General features: G+C 38.4%; 1 protein-coding gene across 1 annotated transcript in view; it reads right to left on the reverse strand.

The window, feature by feature from the left end:
• Positions 1-14394, reverse strand: part of UBR3 (ubiquitin protein ligase E3 component n-recognin 3) — a 227307-nt gene that overhangs the window by 138884 nt on the left and 74029 nt on the right. The window contains exons 11-13 of the mRNA XM_073807594.1: positions 10840-10926; positions 412-477; positions 234-323 (exon numbers count right to left, since the gene is read on the reverse strand). Of these exons, the coding sequence (XP_073663695.1) occupies positions 234-323; positions 412-477; positions 10840-10926 (243 nt within the window). The remainder of the gene's footprint in view (positions 1-233; positions 324-411; positions 478-10839; positions 10927-14394) is intronic.

A 14394-nucleotide genomic window follows, 5' to 3' on the forward strand; every position in this document is an offset into this window, starting at 1 on the left:
AGTAAATATAGTGAAAAGAATTCCTGGGGAAATTATAACTAAATGTAAATCTCATTTAAAAAAAAAAAACAAAAAAAAAACCAAAATATAATCTGGCAAAAATACAAAAACTAATTTTTTTTTTAATTTCAAACATTTTGGCTATAATAACAATGATAAAGGCATACAAATAAAATAAAGGAAGAATCACTTAACCAAGGAATTCAAAACCTTTTAAAAGCCTGAAAACATACCTGAATTTGGAGTGGATGAATCATTAGTTTCATTAACATTTCCTGGTCTGGTAAAACAGAATCCAAATCTAGTTCTTGACATTTCACAGCCTAAAAATTATGATAAAAAATGTTACTAATTCAATACATAATTCCCAATATTCAAAAAACAAACAAAGTTGTTTAATGACACTCTTACCTTACTCAGAAACATAGCATAATAACGATGTAGTGGCAGATGAAAAGTGACTTGGTTAGGTGCTGGCTGGAAATAAACAAACGAAATCCACAAATCAAAGAATCCTTTACCGAATTCAAAGAAGGTTTTAAAATGCTAAAACCACACTTTCACCTTGATTTGTTCCCCTATACTTTCTAATAAAAAAGTACAATTTTAAGGGCTTCCCTGGTGGCGCAGTGGTTGAGAGTCCACCTGCTGATGCAGGGGACACGGGTTCGTGCCCTGGTCTGGGAAGATCCCACATGCCGCGGAGCGGCTAGGTCTGTGACATATGGCCGCTGAGCCTGCGCGTCCGGAGCCTGTGCTCCGCAACGGGAGAGGCCACAACAGTAAGAGGCCCGCGTACCGCAAAAAAAAAAAAAAAAAGTACAATTTTAGAAGTTATAGCCTTAAAAACCCACTGTAGATAAAATTATTCCATTTTAAATGTAAGTTACTTAAAGGCAGAAACGGTATACTCCTCAACGTTGAATCCTCTGAAGCATCTAGCCCAGAGCAAGGGACGGAATAGATTTCCCTTTAAAGTATGCCATTTGGGAATCTTCAAATGCATGCATACCAAACATGACGATAGTAACAAGAACAATAATTACAGTTAACATTCACCGAGCACTTACTATGTGCCGGTCACTGTGCTAATAAGCACTTTATTCAGATTTAATTTAATCCTAGGAGAACCCCAACGGGGTAGAAACTGAATATTCCATTTTATAAATAGGGAAATTCAAGTTTATAAAACTTAAGTAACTTCCTAAAGTTAACAAGTAGTGAACTGAAAAGCTAGCCTGAACTCCGCTGTTATATTCAGAACGGTAAGAGGCTCTGACTACAGCCCTAAACTGAGGTGCAGTTAAAAGGCTTACCTAGGTGGGTGAGATGCTCCCCATATCAGTGGTGAACACACAGTTTCTGTAGGAAAGCTTAGTACAGTATATATCAAAGACCTTTGGTATCCTTGTGAATATTATAAAAACTGTATTTTAAATCTGTGACTCCCATGGGTCACGCTATCACTACAGGGAAAAAGTACAACACAGTTGTCCTTCTCAAACAGACAAGAAAAATTAAAAGGTATTATTTGTTTTTAATGCTTCTATAAGTTTTTAGTAAAGATTTCTCCTGTTAAAAAGTTTTACCCCAAACACTCAAATACCAGTATAGAGTTATAAAGATGTGCAATATGTCCCCATCCCTGAAACAGTTTTTTCCAAAACCGATATGAGAAAAAGATCTTCCTCAACATGTGAATAAATGTCTAAAGAAAGTTGTTCTAATAAATAAACGTTTGGCTTCCATAAAAAGGAAGGAATTTCTGACACATGCTGCAATATGGATGAACCTTCAAGACATTATGCTAAGTGAAATACGCCAGTCACAAAAATAGATATACTGTATGACTCCACTTATATGAGGTACTTACAGTACCTTATAGAGACACGAAGTATAATGATGTTGTCAGAGGCTGGGGGGAAGGGAAAATGGGGGGTTTATTGGGTATAGAGTTTCAGTTTTGCAAAACAAAAAGTTCTGGAGGTTGGGTGCACAACAATGTGAATATACTACTGAACTGTATACTTTAAAAAAGGTTAATAAGATGGTAAATTTTATTTTATGTGCATTTTACCACAATCAAAAATAAAATAAGTTTGCCCTCCATTACTATAATCATTTTAGTAACATAAACTATACTAACTAGCTAAATCAGAATCTCCTTGCATTTCTTTTGAAGGCAGGCATCAAGAACAGTGGTTAAGAGCAGACTCTTAAAAGCTGGATTTGTAGGAGTTCAAATCCTGATTCTGCCACCTACAGCTGTAAAACTGTGAGCAAGTTACTTAACTTCTCTGTGTCTAAGTTGCCTGACCTGTAAAGTGGAGATAATAAGCAGTTGGATGGCTGTGAGGATCAAGTAAGAGAACATAGTACCCAACACACATTTCTATTAATTACTAAGCCATAGACTCTATCTTGTCTTTTAAGGCTTGAGCATATGCTAAACACACATTCTTCTACAGTGTTATATTCCATAATCCCCTCTTGTCCAACGTCACAAATTAGTCACTTGAAAAACTCTTCTTCCACTCCTTCCATATATACTGAGGTGGTCCTCAGATTCCATTCTTAGCTTTCTACTCTTCTCATTCTAGGTGACTTTATCCAGTTCATAGCTTCAATTCCCAACCCAAGATGACTCCCAAATCTCAGCAGAAATCTCACTCCTGAACTCCAAACCCTACATTCAAGTGTTTAAGTCCCGTGGGGACCACAAATACACTGTGTCCAAACCAAACTCAGCATCTCTGCCCTAAAACTCAATCCTCCTCAATGTTTCTTCTCCAAATTCCCAGTAATACAAATCAGAAATGTAGACTCCTTCCTTCTCTCAAAACTCCTACCTTTCATAAAGCACCAAAGTGTGTCTGATTTTCTAAATACCTCTTAACTTTACTTCCTCCTCTCTTTCCACACTGCCCCTAACTAACCTTAGCTCAGGCCCTCAACATTTAGTGCCTAGATTTCAGTGCTAGCCTTTGCTTCTATTCTTACCCTCTGTAAGAAACTTTCTGTGGTATCTGCCTAGCTCACTACCTTCCCCATTTCTCAGAATGTCCCTTCCTACACCACCACACACACAGGGACTGGAGCCTGACAGTCAAGGTACAGTAGCCACATCTGACTGGATCAGGGCAGGAGATACCTAACCCATTGTGGGCAATGAGGTTCTCTCTTCACTTGAAAACTGAACTAGATTTAAAGACATCTGCAGAGTCTTGGAGTATGGCTGAAACTGCAATATTAGGCAACTGTAGGAAGGTAATATTTAACCACATAGGCAAAAAAGCACAGAAAACCAATTTACAGAAAGGGAAGAAAAAATGAGGCAGAAAGGCCAAAGCAAAAGCAAGAGACAGGAGTTCCTGTTCAGCTTTCCACTCAGTTCCTGAAGTCCAGGTGCCATAAGATCCCTGAAAGATCTCTCTGTACTCATAATAAATTATTCCTCCTTTAAATTAGGCTGCCTCAAAAATGTTTTTTTCCTTGTATTCAAAAGAACCTAAATTAGTACATCTATTTAAACCTTGATATATTGCCAGGAGGTGGTCTTACCAAAATATTAATTTAACCTTGTACTTCTCCATTCATCATCTTTTAATGGCTCCCTATAGTTTTAACTTCCTTTAACCTTCTGACTCTTGAGAGACAGGACTTACCTCTCCAGCCCATCTCCTGTCATATAAACTCATGTACCATAGGTAGTGCCTTTGTATATGCCTTTCCCTCTGCCTCAAATACTATACATCCTTGCTCCCACTGGATTAACATACCTTTAAGACTTTGCTGAAGTGACATTTCTGCTAGGAAGCTTTTCCTGAGTCCCTCAGGGTAAATCAGATGCTCCACTCTATTCTCCTCCATAGCACCCTGGTCACAACTTTACAGAAGCCCTCTGATCAAATTAGCCATTTATTTGTCTTCCATTTCCTTAAATTAGGCACCATTTCATCACTGTATCCCCAGTGTTTAGAACACAGTAAACATTCGATAAATATTTGCTGGATGAACACATGTTCTACTTCCATCTTATAAGAGATGACTCTAAACAAACCACTCTGCTATATACTCATATATGTTGCTATATACTCATAAATGTTGCTCTGCTACATACTCATAAATGATATTCAGTATTTGAGGATTCTTAAATGGCCTGTACTTTGGGAAAATTTATTCCATCCTGTGTTTCTAAGTGACTGATTGACTTGGCTTAATCCAGTTCAAAAAAATATTATTTGCTTATTCTGTGCTGGATTACTGCAATAACTTCTGACCTCCACTCTCAAGGCTGAAAGAAGAACAAATATTTATCACACATGAAATATGTGCCTCTTAGTCAATCCTCATTGGCTAATATTATTATCTTAAATAAACAGATGAGAAGATGGACTCGGCAATGCTTTAAAAAAAAAACCAAAAACTGTCCAAGACCAAGATCACACAGTGTCCACTCAGGTATGCCTGACTCTAAAGCTCCTTCCACTGCCAAAGCCAGTACAGTTGAAATATGACCAGACAAGAAGTTGAGAGACATGGGATCTGGACCCAGAAATACCAGGAGTTTGCTATACAACTAGAGGCAAGTCATTTAAAATCTCTGCATCTCCATTTTACATCTGAAAAAAAGGGAGTGACAATAACATCTTCCCTACTTCACAGGGTTGTTTTGAGAAACAAATATATCAAAGCACTTTAAGAAAGAAGAAACTTTTAAACATCGTTAAAGATATATTGGTTGATTCCTTATTCTATACTTATTTTCTTTTCTATTAAAAATCTATATAAATTTTTGCAACATTCGGGACTTCCCTGGTGGTCCAGTGGTTAAGACTCCACGCTCACAATGCAGGGGGCCCAGGTTTGATTCCTGGTCAGGGAACTAGATCCCACATGCCACAACTAAAGATCCCACATGTCACGACGAAGATCCCACATGATGCAACTAAGACCCAGTGCAGCCAAATATATAAATAAATATTTTTTAAAATTTTGTTTACAACATTCAATATCTTCCTAAAATATTTCTGTGTAAAAAACAAATATACTGGGGCTTCCCTGGTGGCACAGTGGTTAAGAATCCGCCTGCCAGGCTCCCTGACTTCAGACTATACTACAAAGCTACAGTAATCAAGACAGTATGGTACTGGCACAAAAACAGAAATATAGATCAACTGAACAGGATAGAAAGCCCAGAGATAAACCCACGCACATATGGTCACCTTATCTTTGATAAAGGAGGCAGGAATGTACAGTGGAGAAAGGACAGCCTCTTCAATAAGTGGTGCTGGGAAAACTGGACAGGTACATGTAAAAGTGTGAGATTAGATCACTCCCTAACACCATACACAAAAATAAGCTCAAAATGGATTAAAGACCTAAATGTAAGGCCAGAAACTATCAAACTCTTAGAGGAAAACATAGGCAGAACACTCTTTGACATAAATCACAGCACGATCCTTTTTGACCCACCTCCTAGAAAAACGGAAATAAAAACAAAAATAAACAAATGGGACCTAATGAAACTTAAAAGCTTTTGCATAGCAAAGGAAACCATAAACAAGACCAAAAGACAACCCTCAGAATGGGAGAAAATATTTGCAAATGAAGCAACTGACAAAGGATTCATCTCCAAAATTTACAACCAGCTCACGCAGCTCAATAACAAAAAAACAAACAACCCAATCCAAAAATGGGCAGAAGACCTAAACAGACATTTCTCCAAAGAAGATATACAGACTGCCAACAAACACATGAAAGAATGCTCAACATCATTAATCATTAGAGAAATGCAAATCAAAACTACAATGAGGGCTTCCCTGGTGGCGCAGTGGTTGAGAGTCCGCCTGCCGATGCAGGGGACGCGGGTTTGTGCCGTGAGCTGTGGCCACTGGGCCTGCACGTCCGGAGCCTGTGCTCCGCAACAGGAGAGGCTGCAACAGTGAGAGGCCCACGTACCGCAAAAAAGAAAAAAAAAAAAATTACAATGAGATATCATCTCACACCAGTCAGAATGGCCATCATCAAAAAATCTAGAAACAATAAATGCTGGAGAGGGTGTGGAAAAAAGGGAACACTCTTGCACTGCTGGTGGGAATGTGAATTGGCACAGCCACTATGGAGAAGAGTATGCAGGTTCCTTAAAAACCTATAAATAGAACTACCATATGACCCAGCAATCCCACTACTGGGCATATACCCTAAGAAAACCATAATTCAGAAAGAGTCATGTACCAAAATGTTCATTGCAGCTCTATTTACAATAGCCAGGAGATGGAAACAACCTAAGTGTCCATCATCGGATGAATGGATAAAGAAGATGTAGCACACATATACAATGGAATATTACTCAGCCATAAAAAGAAATGAAATTGAGCTATTTGTAATGAGGTGGATGGACCTAGAGTCTGTCATACAGAGTGAAGTCAGTCAGAAAGAGAAAGACGAATACCGTATGCTAACACATATATATGGAATTTAAGGGAAAAAAATGTCATGAAGAACCTAGGGGTAAGACAGGAATAAAGACACAGACCTACTAGAGAAGGGACTTGAGGATATGGGGAGGGGGAATGGTAAGCTGTGACAAAGCGAGAGAGTGGCATGGACATATATACACTACCAAACGTAAAATAGATAGCTAGTGGGAAGCAGCCGCATAGCACAGGGAGATCAGCTTGGTGCTTTGTGACTACCTAGAGGGGTGGGATAGGGAGGGTGGGAGGGAGGGAGACACAAGAGGGAAGAGATATGGGAACATGTGTATATGTATAACTGATTCACTTTGTTATAAAGCAGAAACTAACACACCATTGTGAAGCAATTATACTCCAATAAAGATGCAAAAAAAAAAAAAAAAAAAAAGAATCCGCCTGCTAATGCAGAGGACACGGGTTCAAGCCCTGGTCCGGGAAGATCCCACATGCCGTGGAGCAACTAAGCCCGTGCGCCACAACTACTGAGCCTGCGTTCTAGAGCCCACGAGCCACAACTACTGAGCCCACACACCAGAACTATAGAAGCCCATACACCTAGAGCCCGTGCTCCGCAATGAGAGAAGCCACCGCAATGAGAAGCCCGTGCAACACAATGAAGAGTAGCCCCCGCTCAGCACAACCAGAGAAAGCCTGCAACGAAGATCCAACACAGCCAAACGAAGACCCAACACAGCCAAAAATTAATTAATTAATTAATTAAAAAATATATGTGTGTGTGTATATATATACACACACACACTATTTCCTTGAATTAAGCTGCTCTGTATACCATACTTGATTCTAACTATCCGTAAATCCATCCCAAGTTCAACCGTGGATTAATTTCATTTCAAATACTACCTAACCCTCTGTGTGTAATGATAATTTTCCCCTAGTTCAATCTTCCTGTTGTCTTAGTGATGCCACCATTTCAACAATAACTCCTGAAGTTTCAAATACTAATGAGAATTGGACTGAGAGAAGCTCCAGCTGAAGCCCCAGCTGACGGACTAATCCTTGACATGGTGAAGAAATAGTGAAGCAGGTTAAAAGCAGGATGGAGCTCTGTGGAGAATGGAGAATGTTTTCTTTAAAGACTGACTCATTACCATTTATATAAATAAAGCTTAAGCTTAAGTACCAACATTTAGACAAAATAAGAATCGGTGATTTGGTGGAGGCAGAATCAGAATCCAAATGGACACAATGGCCAGGTTGAAGGCTAAAGGCAGGCACAAATATTGGAGGAGGAGTCATCAGGGATGGAAGATAAATTAGTTTGAGGCAGGAAGGACGAGAGTTAAAGACAGTAGGAGGCTCTTCCCTTCATAAATAATTCAGTCCTAAAGCCACTGCGGGGGAGGTGTTAAGAGGCGAAATAAACCAAAATAGGCATCTATAGGTGAGGAGCCTGAAAAGGGATATCAGAGCCCAGGGTGAGGAGGACAACTGTGTGTGCTGGGGCGGGGTGGGTGGAAATGTCAGTGGTTTTCCAGGGTGAAGAGCATCTACACAGAAGTGGGCTGTGGCCCGGCATACGGAGTCAGGGCATCCACACAGCAGGGCAGCCCAGTATACTATGTCAGAGCCAATCAGGGTGAGGAGAGTGGGAACTGACCAGGGATGAGAAGCCAGAACCTGATAGAGGTAAAGAGGGCAATGACACAGGGCGCCAGCCTGGAATAAGGAATCAAAATTCAAGCAAGGTGAGGAGATTACCCACAGGTGGAAAGGACCCAGTATGGGACATCAGAGCCAAAGCAGGATGAGGAGGGCAGCCAGAATGAAGACATGCCTGGTGTGGGAATTCAAAGCACACATAGGGCGAGAAGGATTCTTCACAGAAGGGTAGTCCAAGGTGGGGAGTTGGAGCCCAAGTGGGACGAGGAGGGTGTCCATCTGTAGGGCAGGGTGGAGGACAGAATGCAGGGAGAAGAGGGCATCCATGCAGGGGAAAGGGAGGTAATTGATATGAGAAATTGGTTCTATATAAGAGGATTGGTCAAAAAAATAAATATATTAAGGATAATGGAAGCCAGGTTTCTCACTGTTAGAGAAAACTAGAATAAGTCCTGTGCTATACTGGAATATAAAGTATCAGTTTGAACTCACAGCTTTCAATATATATAATAGAGAAATAAATATAGATGCAGATATGTACATCTATATACATAAATGCATACATATATTCTGAACCTCTGTTCACTGAGAAGGCCTGGGAGCAGTTAATACCTCGACAGCAGTGAGCCCACCAAGCATCCAGATCCCGCTTTCTCAATACTGTTCTCTGCTAAAAGTAACAAAAGATTCTTAAAAAAATGACTGATTCCAGGGGTAGAATAGGGAAAATATAAGGTGAGCCTGAAACATCTTGTTGAGCCACTAAGAAGAGAAGCGCTCAAAGAATAACGGGACAAGTCAAAAGGACACAGAAACCTGCTTGAAGGGGCTCTCACTGGCCACATCTGAAAAAATTTGAGCATCAAATAATAGTAGTGTTGGATTATAACCCAGTGAGTAAAAGAAACTATGAATCTCCACAGCAGAAAATTAGTGAATGAACTAAAAATTAGATGAGAAAACAGATGTATTTAAATAGCTTTAAAGCAAGTCCTCACAAAATACTTTATTAATTACGATGAGAAAAAGGGTAACTTTGTGGTGAAGAAGTCTGGCTGGTACCACCCTAATCAAATGAACAAAGAGATCACCAGTAATAGGATAAACAAAGATCATAAACCACTAAAGAGGGTGCAATGAAAAGACTGCAACATCACTTCTGTAATATTCCTGCAAAAGACGCATAATCTGAACCTACTCATAAGAAAACCCAAATTGAGGGGTGTTCTACAAAAATAACTGAGCTGTATTCTTCACAACGTTATTGCCCTGAAAGGCAAAGAATGAGAAATCATTCCAGGAGACTAGAGACATGATAACTAAACGCAACATGTGACTCTAAATAGGATCCTTTTGCTATAAAGGGCAATCAATGGACAATTTGTAAAACATGAATGAGTTCTAAGATTTGCATAGTAATAGTACAATAAAGTTAATTCCGTAATTTTTATGGTTGTCTCTGTTTATATGAGAGAGAGAATGTCCTGGCTTATAGGAAATGGATACTAAAGTATTTGGGAGTTATGGGCATCAAGTTAACATGTTAACTCTCAAATAGTTCAAGAGAAAGTTCTTTGTACTCCACTTCCAACTTTTCAATAAGTTTATGATTGTGTAAAAGAAAAATTTTTTAAGGAAAAGAAATAAATAAAAGCCCCTCCTCTCCATGCCCCGGCCTAAGACACCAGGAGTTGCATCTGCCCAGAGTTCAGAAATCAGATAAGGAGTGCTCCTCCTTCCACATCTGGCAAATTTTTACCCCACTTCATAAGAGGAATAAAAGGGGCTTCTGACAGGAAACTTGGCTGACTAATTAACAGCAAGCCCTTATTTAATTCTTCTCAGTTCATTATCAACAACAATCATCCTTACTCAGCCATAAAAGGAAACGAAACTGAGTTACTGTGGATGGACCTAGAGCCTGTCATATAGACTGAAGTAAGTCAGAAAGAGGAAAACAAATACCATATGCTAACACATATAAATGGAATCTAAAAAAAAAAAAATGGTTCTGAAGAACCTAGGGGTAGGACAGGAATAAAGACGCAAACATAGAGAATGGATTTGAGGACACAGGGAGGGGGAAGGGTAAGCTGGGACGAAGTGAGAGAGTGGCATGGACATATATACACTACCAAATGTAAAACAGATAGCTAGTGGGAAGCAGCCACATAGCACAGGGAGATCAGCTCGGTGGTTTGTGTCCACCTAGAGGAGTGGGATAGGGAGGGTGGGAGGGAGACGCAAGAGGGAGGGGATATAGGGATATATGTATATGTATAGCCGATTTACTTTGTTATACAGCAGAAACTAACACACCATTGTAAAGCAATTATACTCCAATAAAGATGTTAAAAAAAAATCATCTTTTTTCATGCCCAGAGGAGAACACTGACCAATTAATAAAGTTGTGATACCCTTTCCATCAATCTCCCCTATTCTGTTCACATTTGCACTGTCACTTTTATCTCTCTGAATGAAGTCCTGAGAAATATACATTTAATAACATTAAAAAAATTATGCCCTTCTCTAGCAAATAAGCAAATACAGTTAATGCACTATAGAATCTCCTAAGTGTCAAACAACTGGTCTCTTACTTCTCCTTTTTTAAAGCCTAGTGATTTTATGTTTATTCCAACACCTTTCCCTTATCCCATGAAAAGATATTCATTATTTTCAATGTTAAATGAGATCTAACACTTTTCTTAAATGCTTTTACATATATCAAAAACATACATACCTCATCTACGAAGTTAATAGCATCAAACCAGTCTTGAAGAGCTTCAAGGCAGTATCTCACAACATTTCGGGTATATTCTTGAGTTTCCTAAAATAATAACTTATATAAATTTACAGTATATAAACACGTATATGTTCAACTTCAAAGTATATGCAATATATAAAAAGTTATGTGCATTGTATATATAATGGTAAAATATACATATTTTCAAAATAACCACATTTGTTATTTCAAGGAATCATCCTTTCACAAACTAACAGTAACAACTAGAGACGGTTATGAAAATGAACTAACCTGAAATGAGTCAAAGGTGAAATAAATTTATGTGATGTAAATTGGGTTCCACATGGCCGCTGAGCCTGCGCATCCGGAGCCTGTGCTCCGCAACGGGAGAGGCCAGGGCGGTGAGAGGCCTGCGTACCGCAAAACAAAAAAAAAACTACAAGCCTCACATCCATATCTAAAAATAGCATCTCTAGGGACTTCCCTGGTGGTCCAGCAGTTAAGACTCTGTGCTTTCACTGCCAAGGGTGTGGATTTGATCCCTAGTGGGGAAACTAAGATCCTGCAAGCCAAGGGATGTGGCCCAAAATTAATTAGTTAATTAATTAATATAACATCTCTTATAAAGTAGATATTATCATCCCTTTCTTTCAGAGATTTACTTCTCCTTCACCCAGCTCAGTCTCCATATCCTGTTACTTCTTCCTCAATACTGTCATGTAGGTTCACTTCCATTTCCTATTTCTGATATCATTCAGACAAAATATCACTTAACTAGTTTCCCTGCCAACAGTCTCACCCTGTTTTAATCTATCCTATATGAGATTTATCCTTCTCAAAATATTATTTTATACATTCTGTTCCCTATCTCTTACTGAAAAAAATGTAATGACACTTTAAGTTACCATAAATAATGTGTCATAACCAAACTAAAGTTGCAGATAATTCATGTATAAAGAAACATTTAAAACCAAATGTTTTCCTATTTAATCAAAGGTTTGAGTAAAGGGACACCACTATATCCTCTTTACACAAGTGTAAACTGATAAACTCTTCTGGAGAACAATTTGAAAAGTAGGTATATCAAGAGTCTTCAAAAAGGTGACCAATTAACTCCATTCCTAAATACAACATACTTAATAATCATGTTCAGATCATCTCTCCCACCTCCCCATCGCTATCATACCCACCCCAAAAAATTCAGTATGCATGACTTTCTAGTTTTATGACCTTGAGGAAATTACTTGAATTTTATGAGTTTCAGTCTCTCCATATGTAAAAATGGGCATAATACTACCTACCTCCTAGTACTGTTATGAAGAAGCAAATGAAATAATGTACATAAAATGCTCCATGTCACAGTCTAGCACTATATCTGACAAGTACTACTTAAGTGCTCCAAAGATTCATGGCCAGACTTAACTTCTGTCAAGCCTGCAGTAACCTATAGTTGCCACTAGATGGGGAGTTTACAGCTTATTCTGTTTAGAAAGCAAAAATTAGTAAAATTCTAGAAATGTGCCATCCCTTTATCCAAGCTATCTGTTATTAATCTAGTATAACTTGTTTAACTATCCCTTAGCATTTTCAAGAGCCAAACAGCATACGGGGCAATCAGACAAAGAAAGTAAGCTATCAGGTGAAGTTCCTTTTTTCTATTGCTAATCCTTTAGTTTTATATTTTATAATTAGAGAACATAAACATAAAGCAATAGCTTTGTTTTACTTAAAATAATAGTCTTTCTTCTAGTTTACATTTCTAAAACCTGACAACATTGCTGCTAAAAAGCTCTAGACAGTCTTGCTTAAGAGACAATTATAGCAAAGTGATAAAGAGCACTGGTTCTGAAATCAGATGGATTTGTTTTCAAACTCAAGCTTCCACTTGCAGCTGTGTAAATGTGGGCAAATTATTTAACCTCTGAAAGAAAGGGATGATACTATCTACTTTATAAGAGATGTTATGAAGATTAGATACGAACATAATGTAAGCAATATAATGTAAAGAACAATGTCTGGCATACTGTAGGCTCTCATCAAGAGAACGTCTTATCTAGGAACTACATGCTCCTTTAGCTAAGAAACTACTCTCAGATACTACCAGAACATGAGCTCGTTTTCTCTCTGTTGACTTCGCTTCTTAGATTAAGAAAACCGTAACACGTTGCAATCCTGGCCTTCAAAACTGAAACATAAACTACTGCCTGAAAACAATGATTTCTCATTATCACATAAACATAGCCCTGGCCTTATAATCCAAAATCATCCTAAACACAGTTGTCAGAATAATCCTCCTAAAATACTGACCTTTTCATATCAACATCGTATCAATCCTCCCTCCTAAATCACCATCTGTTCTGTTGGCTTATATGATGTTGCATTCTTCTGGTTTTTCTCCTCTCCCTCTCTGATGTCTAAATGTTCGTTTTTTCTTCAAGGTCCATTTCTCTTCTCCCCCTATTTGACGTGACCCCATCCCCTGGCAATAAATGCCATTTTTATTCCCAAGGGTCTAAAATTTATAACCCTAGTTCAGATTTCTCTTTTGAGCACAAAACTCATATATCCAACTGACTATTCACTATTTCCACTTGGATGTTTCAGAGGCATCTCAAACTTAACATATCTAAAACTAACTCTGATCTCTCTAAACCTTTTCTATTGATCTTTTTCACCTCTGTAAAATTATCTCCATACATAGTTACCCAAAAATCTATTTCACTCATCAATAACATACAATCCATCACCAAGGCTTTTGGTTCTACCTTCAAAACACATCTTCCATATCCAAAATGCACCTTGAATTTCAAACCTGAATTTCCTAGATTATTATCACAGCATCTTAATTGGTCTATTTGCTACTAGTCATGATGCTCCCCACGCTCCCCTCAATCCAGTCTTTCCAGCAAACAGAATGATCTTTTAAATGTAAATCTGATCACATTAAACCCCTACTTTAAAATATTCACTGGCTTCTCCTTAAAATTAAATCTAAGGCTCATTAACATGTTCTATAAGAACCTGCATTAATAATACAATCCCTGCCTATCTCTCCAACTCCATCGTGTTCTGTGGCTCCAGCCACAAACTCCTTAAAATGACTTATCACTTTCCTACTGGAGGTAGGTTATTCCATGCTATCTCCCCTATTCCCACCACTAACCCCACTTTTATACTTCATATATAGCTGGCTTTTTCATTCTTCAGAAAAGCCTTCCCTGATCCTTAAACGTAACCAGCCTCCACACTCATTACTCTCATAGCAATCTGATATTTTCCTGTAGAACACTTACAAAACTTACAAAATAAACCTGTGTGCTTACTTACTTAATGTCTATCTCTCCTATTAGACTGCTCCATGAGAGCAAAAACCACATCTATTTGGTTTGACACCAAAAACCCGAGCATCTAGATAGCATCTGGCATAGAACAGCATTCAATAGATACTTTTTTGAATGAATGAACAAACCACTCTCATATAAGATGACAGTTTTTTTGATAAATGCTACAATGGAGATTAAACGAGGTACTATAAAAACAGAGACTGGAATC

Source organism: Tursiops truncatus, chromosome 7 (assembly GCF_011762595.2).
Source record: "Tursiops truncatus isolate mTurTru1 chromosome 7, mTurTru1.mat.Y, whole genome shotgun sequence".
Taxonomy (NCBI): Eukaryota; Metazoa; Chordata; class Mammalia; order Artiodactyla; family Delphinidae; genus Tursiops; species Tursiops truncatus.